This window comes from Peromyscus eremicus, chromosome 12 (genome assembly GCF_949786415.1).
Source record: "Peromyscus eremicus chromosome 12, PerEre_H2_v1, whole genome shotgun sequence".
NCBI lineage: Eukaryota > Metazoa > Chordata > Mammalia > Rodentia > Cricetidae > Peromyscus > Peromyscus eremicus.
In genome coordinates, this window is record NC_081428.1 from 49,718,085 (window position 1) to 49,729,708 (window position 11,624).

Here is an 11,624-nt window from a genome sequence, read left to right on the forward strand (position 1 = left end):
AGCCCGGCTAGCTTTCTTCCACCGTATGTGGACCCTATGTGCAGGACAATGCCCACAGATACCATGCCTGCAAAACCTGCTATTACACACGAGCTCCCTTCCCAGGTTGAGTTAAATTAGAACAGAAGCCAAAGAATTATTACACGACTATTTTAAGACTATCACAATCTTCTTCTGATGTTTTAAAAATCAACTTCAGAAATAAGACGACATCTATTTTAAGAGCTTTTGTGCCTGGGGTAAACCTGCGATGGTGCAAAGGATGATGAAAACTTTAATTTTCATCTTTTCTATGTCAAAGGTGGGAGCAATTCCATTTATATAAAAACACACAAACATTAAAATCAAACAACTAAATATATTTTGATTATGAAATCAACTTTAAAAAACTAAGAGGAATCTAAGTTTCCATGGGGAACTCTTCTTCACTATTTTTGACAATTAGTTCTTTTTGGTAAAAAGAACTAAAAAAGAAGGGATAAAATCAACTGGAAAATATTCCTGGGACAGAAAACCCAAAGCTTCATGGAATTTTCATATTTCCATCTGTAAAAAGCTTCAAGCATAACTTCAGGCACAAATTAGGATAAATAACTGTAAATGGGATTTTGTTGTTTCAATATACTGTGCAAAAATTTACTAATATATACAATGATATAACGCTTACCATTTTTGGTTACCAAAAATTGTTTCCCTGTTGGTAGATATGCCTTCACTTTCAATTCTTCCCCTGTAGCCCTTTAAAAACAGTGAAAAGCACCAAAATACAAAATATTTTAAAAGTCAATATGTAACAGAAGATATCACATGTAAATCTCAAGACTACAAAATCTGCATATCTGTGGAAATTGTTTTAGGACTTGTTAGGGAAGTCTGCCATTAAGTAAGGCATAGAAAAGCATATACTAGCATGAGTGAAATATATTAGGAGATGCAGACAGAGGGGATATGTATTTAATATTAGGCAAAAAATGGTAGAATAATAGAACTAGGAAACTACTGTACTTGCCTCTAAACAAAAAGAAAATGCAGCTCTTCCATAATCTATTCCATCATACAATCTATCAGACAGTTAATATCAAAGTACTGTTCATTTTGACATTAGAGCAAGGAATGGAAAAAGCTGTATACAAAGTAGACAATTAGCAAGATTCCCTCATCCCCTAGAAGGGGGAAGGGCTAAAGAGGGTAACAGGTGGTGGCTGAATATGGTCTATGTAAAAGAAAATTTCTTTATGAAAACTATTGCTTTGTACAATGACCATACTCTAAACTTTTAAATCCCTCCTCCTACCAGTGTTTAAAATTGGAACTAAAAGATAAAAGATGCTTGAATCAAAGATGATAATACTGAGAATAATAATGCTTAAAAGCAAACAACAACAACAAAAAAATCCAGTTGCAGAGTGAAATAACAGGACTTCCAGCTCTAATATGAGCCATTAATTATCAATAAATTCTTCTAACACTAAAAGGCAGGGAAGATTTTTCCTACTTTATAGACAAGAAAACTAAAGTTTAAAGGGAGTCAGAGTTGCTCACAGTCAGGAAAACAGGCTAGAGGAGTTAGGATCAAGTCAAGTGACTCTGGGACTCGTCTTCAACTACTCCGTCTTTGAGTCAGGACCAACTGCTAGCAATTCTGACTCTTCTGCCATCCATCACTAAGAATTTATTCAGTCTTCTGTGCACCATCTACTAGACCTGGCCAGGACAGAGCTGGCATATGGTGCCTTCACAAGTATCAACACATAAACTTGAGTTTCTGCTGCCTTTTCAAGCTTTTTAAAGTTGAACTCTATAGATTTGAGAACAAGGTAAAGCCAGGAATATCATTTGACAGCCTTATAATCTTCTTTCACTAAGTTCAACTATCAGACTCAACATCAATGCCTGAAATTCTAAGGAAAGAAGTTAAAATAAGATCATGATGGCACTTGTATACACAAATACATTAGCATGGAAATATTTGCCTCCAGTACTAATTTAAAATTAATTTTTCCTTGGCCCTAGCAATTCAGACAAAAGTGAGGGCACTGACATGGGGTGTGACTGAGTTCTCAGTTACAGTACAATTATATTAATAATCATAATCCATAAAAAATAAAGCTGGTGAGCTAGCTCAGAAGCTATAGGCACTTGCCACTAAACCTGAGTGAGCACCTAAGTTTGATCTCTGGCACCCACAGGGTGGAAGGAGAGAACTGACTCCCACACATTGTCCCATGACCTTCACATGCATTCACTGGCATGCTCTGCTCAAACACACACTCACATGCACAGTAATTTTTTTAATCTATAAACATAACAATCTTAGCTACTGATACCTGTTAAAAGATAGTGTCTATATATACCACTCTTCCACATTGTACTTTATGTACAGCACCTAAACTACATGGATAATTTAAGGCACCATGAAAGAATTCTCAATTTTAAAAAAAATGTAGGTCTACCATAGTAAAGTCTAAAAAAGTTCCTCTAACCAAATAAGTGTTAACTTATTTCATACTGATTTGACTTGAAAAACATGGAGAACCTAATTGTAGCAAAATATTTAGAACACACACATGAACATGTTAAATCAGAAAGCTCCTATGGCAAGAACTTGATTTTTAAAATTTAGAGCAGAAATGCACACACACGCACACACAAATAAATGAAGCTGACAATCTGGCATTTCTTGATACATAAGAATTAATAACCTATGAGATACAGAGCAATTGATAAAAGCCAATGATGAAAGGAACTAAAACAGGTCACAAATGAAGAATTTTCTAACTATGGTTTAAAAATATTTTAGGTAATTAAATTCTTCAGCCAAACAGGAAACTGGCAACTACAACCTTATCATTCTAGAACCCAATAATCAGAACTGTATCTTTCTAGTACAATTAAAAAACATCACTAACAAGAAAGATACATATTAAGGCATATGCATGAAGACAATTGATTAATTACAGATAATTTTGACCTAAATAAAAAGTTCAGCCACTACTGAGATAACATTTGAGAGCCCCCTCCCCTACCATTAGTACTTAAAAGTAATAAAACTGCATTTATTCAAAAGTATATTTGTATTAATTACTTTAGTACTTAAAAGTAATGTTAATGAAAAAAATAGTTATAATTCATTATGGGCCTATTCCCAGCCAGGACTTGACTGGTACCACAAGGCTTTGATTTTAGTTGATTTCTAAAGGAGGAATCACCTTTAGATGATTCTGATTCACCTGTGATGTTATAGTTTAGGCATTATATCTTAAAGAACGTAAACTCCACAAAATATCTTCATTTGTCATTAAAATGTCCAAAAGCTGTTCACAATTATTAAATGCCTAAACATATTTTTAAAGGAATCACAAGATCAGACCTAGAGAGAACAAAGGAAACTCGAGCAAAGGATGTAAGTGGATTTGAGTATGCCCATGCTTGGTTCTAGCAGAACAAAGTAAAATACGTGACACCTATGCTCCCTTTATGTTCCTTGGAGTATCACTGTAGTACTGTTTAGTAGAAGAACCTAATGAAGAAAATTATGTTCATCATTCTACTTTTAATGTGCTAACCTAGTTTACAAACTGCCTGTAATCTAAAGCTAAACACCTTTCAGTAGTCAACTTTTCACTCAACATTACTTACCATTGCCATGTGGGACAGTGGTGGACTAAGTGATCTCCAGCTGCCACAAACTAGTCAGGGTTCGCAAGGAATATGGAAAAAGCAGAAAAGAAACATTGAACATCACTGAGTACAGGGTGGCAAAATACCAAACTGATTACCCTGGGTAACTCTGATACTTAATAATCAATTAAAATGCAAATAGTGCAAAACCTGTTTTATCAACCTAAAGATTTATTTCAATTAGTAAACTTAAAGTTTTAGTGTCTATAAAAACTCAAGTTAACTTTGGAAGAAAGAAGAACGTTATTATCTTTTTGTTTTGCTTTTCAAGACCTGGTTCCTCTGTGTAGTCTTGGCTGTTCCGGAACTCACTTTGTAGACCAGGTTGGCCTATGATCTGCCTCTGCCTCCCAGTGCTGTGCCACCACACTGAGCAAACACTGTTATCTTTAATTCAATTGCATCATCAAATCATGCTTCAAACCTGATATGAAATCACTAAAGGCAAGGCAATGAAGTTCAAGTGTCAAGATCCATCATGCAGCTCAATAAATACTCTTGTTAAGGACTGGAAACTCAAGGAAAACATTCAAATAAATAAATACATATAGGTCTATAATGTCAACCTATTTCATTAAATCATAGTGGAGGTTTCTTCTTCCTCTTTTAATTACTTAACTTTTTTAGAATTATTTTCTAAGTGTTTTGCCTGGATGTATGTCTTTGTACTACATGCATTTCTGGTATCCACAGAGGTCAAAAAAGGCATCATAGCCCCTGGAACTAGAGTTAGAGATGGTTGTGAGCTACCATGTGGTTGCTGGAAATGGAACTCAGGTTTTCTGCAATACAAGTAAACTTAATAACTGAGGCATCTCTTCAGCACTCTATTATATTTTTAAGAAACATTTTGTTATTGTTTTTGGTGGTTCTGGGGGGTCAAACCTGGTGCATGAAACTAAGCAAGCATTCTGTGGAATCAGCTATATGTCCCAGCACTAGATCAATATAGAAAGTTTTATTACACTCTTAAAAGAATTAAGGAGAAAAAACAATTATAGTAACAAACAATGGGGGGAAAGTTAAGTTCTGGACTAACTATGAAAACATCTACAAAATCAGGCTTGGGTTCCAGGCTGGACCCCCAGCACCTCATCCCACCAAGTTTGATGGCACAGGCCTGTAATCCCAGCATTCTGAGGTGGAAGTAGGAGGAGCAGAGTTCAAGGTCCTCTTCAGCTACCTAGTGAATTCCAGATTAGCCTGGGATACATGAGACCTATCCAAAAACTTCTGAGAGGGAGATATATAGAGGGAAAGGAGAAGAAAGAGAGAAAAGATCTAATGGATTCCTTGGGCTTTCTGAGCAGGCTGAACATTATTATAAGCTTTCATTTTTCTTCACAAATAAAAATTAGACCCAGGAAAAAAAGAATTTAATATTTGAAGAATTTTCAGTTCTCATAAATATAAGGTAATCTCACTGAAGGATACAAATCTGACTTTTAAAAGCAGAAAACAAGAGTCTGCTAAGCAGAGCTACAGTATAACAACTGCAATGACTTGTACATGCTTTCCCGATTGCTATTTCACAACAGCTCTAATTTAGAAATCTGTATCATTTATGGACTTACTACACAGTAAAAAATTAGGATACATTTCATATTCTCAGTATCCTTTGAAAAGTATATCTATCCAAAAGTCTACTTTCATTTGAGAGTAAAATTCAAGCATTAAGCACTCTGAGAATAGCCTACTTTAAGATAATATATCACCAAGGTTAAGATATGGCAACTTTATTCCCAACATAAACTTTTTTCTTCTTTCATTTAACACATTTTTTAAATTATTTAAACTAGTTATGTAATGACAGAAGCCAAAATAAAAACAATAGCTTCTCTCTGCCTTCAGTTTTGAGCATTTGAGGGTTACCACAACCAATTATTACTTTTAGCCCTGTGGTTGCCAGGAATTTATCACCACCAAAGTAACAAAGTTAAGAAAATGCAAGCCAAATATATATATATATATATATATATATATATATATATATATATATGAAATTCTTTGCCTATATTGCCTTCAAATCATTAGACATTAATTTTATTTCGTGGTCTTTTGGTAGTAACTATTTAAAAATAACAAAAACATTATGAAATAAAACCGAAAACTGAAACCCACAGAGCTGCACCAATAATTAGCACATGTGGATATCTGTGCTCATTAGCAACGGCCATTATTACTTGCTTCAAAGAGTCAAGTGAAATAACATGTTAGAGTCAAATTTCAAACTACCAATTGCTTATAGTACCTTCCTCATAGTAAATATTCTCCTGATATTTTTCAATACATAATACAGATTAATACTGTATCCAACAAGATATAATCAATATTTGGATTTTAGCAAACAATATTATTCCTCAACTGACCTTCAATTCATGTAACACTCTTTAAGTTAGTTACAGCAGCATTTGTTTTTCCACAAAAGATACAGTATTAGACATGGGCTGTCCCTCTTTTTAACCGTAAATTCTTCCACATTTCTCAATGAAAACAAAAAGATAGCTGGAAACTGATGGGTAAGAGCCCAGAAATTAGAAGAAACAAATTAACAGCTCAATTCAGTATGTAGTATTTATCCCAAGCAAATCATACCTTCTCATTGTCTTCCCTCAGGCTCATTTAACTCAATCCTGTAATTATGCTCTATCTGAGCCTAGAATTACATGCTTTGTATCAAATTAAGCTAGTTTTGCCTTAGATTCTTGTAAGGAAAAATTCATACTTCATGCAGCTATTAAGTTATCCATGTTAGGATGAATTTTTGTTTGAAAACAGCTTAATTCTATAGAAATGCACCCAACAATGAGTTCTTTTCACACAGCAGAGATAAAGCCAAAGGGTGCAAACACAGCATGTGCTTATCTCTGCTCTTGATTTCAGATGATTCAAAAGCTCTGGCTAGACAATGCCTGTTTGGGAAGAAAATTAATGAGAGCCTTAAGAACAAAACTGACTTTGAACTGGCATTCAACATATCACACTCATGACATCCAAGGCAAAATAAGTCCTTTCAAAGAATGTCTATCCCAAACCCCTCATTTTACAGGTGGGTAAATATGAGGCCTAGACTTAATAGCTAACTAATCTGTCTAAATTAAGAGAAATTAGACAGACAGTTCTAGAAAGCAGGTTCCCTAGTCTCTCTCCGCACCATCCCATGTCTTTATTAAGAATAAAGGCAGTTTCATAGATAGATAGATAGATAGATAGATAGATAGATAGATAGATAGATAGATATCAGTGCAGCAAGCCACTCTTAGGCCTCAGAATGAACTGGACTGAAGAGGTGGCACGATAACTGAAAAGTGAAAGATCAATTAATTCTCTGGTTTGAAGTCTTTCAAGTTATAGCCACAACCTCATCATACAACACAGCTTATTTTATAATTTTTTTTATGGAAACAAGGAATATGATGCTATTCCTAATGAATAATATTTTCAGTGAAAGTTAAAGATCAAGTTTAAATAAATCAGTTGCCTTTTATTAATAACAAGTAAGTGTAATGCAACTGTAACTATTCATAAAACTGAACTGTCTAGGATAAGTTTCTCTAGGGATAAACTACCTAAATGACTGAGAACTCATAATATAGACTTGGTGAACAAGTAAAATGATTCCTCAAAACATTATTTTATGCAAAAAAAAGTTTAAAAAGTATAGTGAGCAGGTAAAATCCCCATACTTCTAAAATTACTTCCCCTTCAACATAACTTGTTTAGCAAACAAAGTAAAAGCATGGTAAAATAAAATCAGTGTCAAATGTGTAACAGTTAGGCTGAACGTTAGGAGAAAAAGCACTAGCAAGGTTTCCAACACATCAAAAAACATACATTGTTCTAAACAGAGCCAAGACAGCAAATTCCAGAGCCCACTGCAGGGCACATCCTCATATAGCAGTAAAAGTAAGGGAACACAGTATTTTTCCACTCCCCTTCACAACCTTCATTTCCAAAGTTCAACTACAGAGAAATATGAGAAGCAGCGAAATGAAAAGATGTTATATTTTATCTGCTAAGGGAAGTAGAAACTCTCTTAACCTAATTATTAGAGTTACTTAACCTAATTTTTCTCAAAAAATGCTTTCTAACAGAGGAAAAGGCACTAGTCAAAAAGGACTATAAAGCTATAAAGGCTTCAGGGTGTCTTCAATGCTCACCTCTTCTGGGGTGAGTACACCTGTCTCCTTAAATTTTGATTCCTGAAGAGAACAAAAAGAATAAAAGTATTAGACCATCTTCACATTCAACTAAAAAAGTGTCTTGAGGGCAAATAGTTACCGCTCCTAGACAACAGAGAGTATGCTATGAAAGAAACAAAACACTAAAACCTAAATGTGCTAGGTAAAATAGCAATGGCCCTTGATTACAAAGATATACAGGTATAATGTAGATGAGTTACAGGAAATGACTTGCAGGATAATTTGATCAGTACTACAGTAAAACATGAGTGTTAAAAAGCATGCTAATACTTAGATTACAGTGACCCTGCACAGTGAACGAGTCATTTTGCAGCACTTTCACATAGCCAATGTTTTATTTAAGCTGAGTAATATTAGAAACCAACAGTAGAAATCATTTAATATTTAATATTTCCCATTATTCTCATCTCCATCATAATTTTTTCTTTCTTTTTCTTTTGATTTTTTTTCTTCTGGACTAGGTTTTATTATGCAGGCCAGGCTGGCATGTAACTCAAAATCCTTCTGCCTCAGCTTCCAGAACACTGGAATTCTAGTCAATGTGTTCACAACCACCATGTCCTGCTTCACTAAAATTTTAAAACAGTATTTTCTCCTCCAAAGCAAGAATACTATTAATTATTTATCACTATATGCCAGTACTATTGGAGACAATGGGCTGCATGCCTAAAAAACAGATCAATGTCATCTTCACACCATGAAGGAAAAAATAGTTATGTAGGGGAGAGGTGGTGTTAAAATAAATAACTCTTCAGCTAGTGGTTCCACTTAGCAAGCACCTCCAGAACCCGCTGGGATTTGATTGGCTTGATCTTGCAGAGGTAATCACAGCCACTCTGCGTTTGAGTGCATCAGCCTTCTAACTCCAAAAGATACTTTGAAAGCAGACCCCCCCAACTTCTGGCAGTTGATGGCTGCTAGGGGAAGATAAGTCCTATTTTCTTCAAGGTGTGGCCCCTGGTTGGTTGTCGATGCTCCAATGGATGGCCATATACCCACACACATACAGGCAGCAGTAACTCGGATCAGTGGGTTAAAAATTGAAACATGAAGTTGGTAGAGGTATATGCTGGGGGTGATCTGGGAGGAATTGGAAGAGGGTGAGGGACAGATGTGATCAAAATATATTGTACACATGTATGAAATTCCCAAGGAATAAGTACAAAATATATTATAAATAAGTAAAGGCTAGACAAAGGACCAAACTATAAGGCTGTCGGGGGGGGAAAAAATACAAGATTCTTTTAGCAAGATTCCTCTTGCTGAAGTCCTGAGGAGGCGATAAGGTTGGCTTATGGCAAAGTTCTCAAGCGAACAAGAGACTGGGACTTCCAGTGGCCAAAGAGACCCTTCAAGAGCACTCTAAGGATTTTGGCTTTACTACACAGATGCCATCTAAACAAACATGCCTTCCCAAACTTTCACTTCCTAAGAAAAGGCCACCATATCTTTCTGGACAGTCCTTTGTTTTTTCCTTTGCCTTCCTTCATCTAGAAGGAATCTGTAAGGATTCTCTCTGCAAACCAGGAGTGACAATCAGAGGGCCATTAATTATGTGTTCTTTTATACTAAAAATATATGGCACACATTGCCTTCGAGCGTGGTGGCAAATGCCTTTTATCTCAGCACTTGGGAGGCAGAGGCAGGTGGATTTCTAAGAACTCAAGGTTAGCCTGGGTTACATGGTGAGTTCCAGACCAGCTAAGTCTACACAGTGAGACCCTGTCTCAATAATTGAACATAAAAATATATACCATACATACTGATTTCCTAATATTCCTTTCAGATTGGTGAAGAGAACAAAGAATTCCTCAAAACAGTTCTACATCACAAGTGCAATAAAATCTATGGGGTCTACAAGATAGTCATTTTATATTTAATTGGGAAGTGTTTTGTTCATCTCTCCCTTAAACTAAAAGTTGACTAAATGGTGGACTATTAGAACACTGTCTACCTAGTTAATACGATATTCTGAAAACATTATAACGTGCAACAGAAGCATTTGATTTCAATGTCGAAATTATTTTCAATTTCTAAATAGATGAGCAGTCTTAACTAAAATGACTTTCAGAATAAACATGTAAACAAGAGTTAAGATTCTCATTTACAAGTGTTGCAGACTTTTTTTTTACTTGATCCAAAAAGGTATCATTTTCAAAGGTGTCTTAGAAATAAGGACTGAAAAGAGAAGATAAAGAGATCAGTTTGCTCCGCCTGTCTGCATATTTCTTGCTTGCAGTAAGATTAGTAAAAAAAATTTTCAAGCTTTTTTTATTTTATAATTTAATTTAATTTTACATATCAGCCACAGATTCCCTTGTTCTCTCCCCTCCCGCCCCCCCTAGATTAGTAAAATTCTTACAGAAAGCTAAATACAGAACGAAAACAAAAACTAAGCAAATATCTGCCACTCAGTAAACTATCACTGCTCGCTTTTCGCCAAGGCAAAATCAAGTTAAAACAAAAAGATGTATCCTAGAAGTTGTAAGGAAACCTGGAACGCAGCTCTGGAAATTTACTTTTGAAAGATGACGTATCACAACTTTCATCTGAAAATGTTATACTGTTTCCAGTCTATACACACACATCCAGGTGAACTGCTGCCGTAGATCATTCAAATCCAAGATTAATAATCAGTTGCGGCTATTCTAAAAGCTTGGGAAACCAGAAGTTTCGCCTAGTTCCGCTCAGAGTTACTAACATGTTACCATTTACTACGTTCCTCTGAAACTAAAAGAAACCTAGATCACCGGATAATCAAAACTTCCCATGAAACTTGGAAGAAAAAGTGGCACGCCGTTAGCCACCAAGCTGTCATCTTAACCCAGGTACCTGTTTAAAAAGACTATGGATGTCAGGATTCAACGTTCCTATCTCTGCTCCACACCACCTCTTCCCGCACTCCAACGCAAACGAGGAATGACCGGTGGAGACAGCAGGCACCAGTTGAAGCCGGGGGAGCCATCAAAACCCAGGGCAAGGGGCAGCCCACGGCGGCCAGTTCCCGCCCCTCCACCTTCTCTCCACCGGTCCACGCTGGGGACCCGGACCGGGACGGTCAGTGCCGAGGCAGCTAGAACCCGCCCCGCTTACCTTGAGGACCGGGGTCAGGTACTCGGCCACTTCCAGAGCCTTTCCCTTCACCGTGTTGATCACATTCTGCATCCTGGGGCTGGAGCAGCGATGGGGCAGGGAAGGGAAGACAGTCGCGATCCGGGGTCGGGGCGGCGGGGGGGGGGGACTCAAAAACTGCCCGGGACGTGGCCGACTGGCATCGAGCCCCGCAGGCGGCACCCGCAGCGCCGGGGCGGGGGAGGGGCGGCGCCAGGCGGCGGCGGCCGGGCCCAGCTGTCACCTGCCCGCGGGAGACAAGAGGCCCAGCCCCGCGGAACCAGGAGCCGCTGCGCGCGCAGCCCCCGGGCCTCCCCCCCCCGCCGAAGCTGTCTTTCGTCCCCCCCTTTAGCTCCACCGACACCCCTTCCGGCTTCCCCTTCCTCTTTTTCCACTCCCTCCCAACAGCGCCGCCGCCGGCGCCACCTGGGCCTCACGTGACTCGAGTCTCCCGCGACACGTGACAACAAGAAGGGCCGTCGGGGGGGCGGGACCTACCAGCTCCTCCGGCCCGCCCCCCGGAAGCGCCCGAGTGAGCGCGCGTGCGCAATGGGCGCCAAGGCCGCTCGCCCCTGCTGGCAGGGGCTCAGCTTGGGCTCCCGCCCTGGAGGCCGGCGGGCGGAGGTTGTT

General features: G+C 38.0%; 1 protein-coding gene across 2 annotated transcripts in view; it reads right to left on the reverse strand.

Moving 5' to 3' along the window:
- Positions 1 to 11,614, reverse strand: part of Atg3 (autophagy related 3) — a 28,196-nt gene extending 16,582 nt beyond the window's left edge. The window contains exons 1-5 of one of the 2 annotated variants that reach the window (XM_059277667.1): positions 11,493 to 11,614; positions 10,977 to 11,055; positions 7,842 to 7,883; positions 3,640 to 3,689; positions 668 to 738 (exon numbers count right to left, since the gene is read on the reverse strand). In XM_059277667.1, the coding sequence (XP_059133650.1) occupies positions 668 to 738; positions 3,640 to 3,689; positions 7,842 to 7,883; positions 10,977 to 11,048 (235 nt within the window). In that variant the 5' untranslated portion in view covers positions 11,049 to 11,055; positions 11,493 to 11,614. Of the gene's footprint in view, positions 1 to 667; positions 739 to 3,639; positions 3,690 to 7,841; positions 7,884 to 10,976; positions 11,225 to 11,492 lie in introns of those variants that run through there. The other variant, XM_059277666.1, reaches the window with a different exon arrangement.
- Between the last annotated feature and the right edge of the window lie 10 nt (positions 11,615 to 11,624).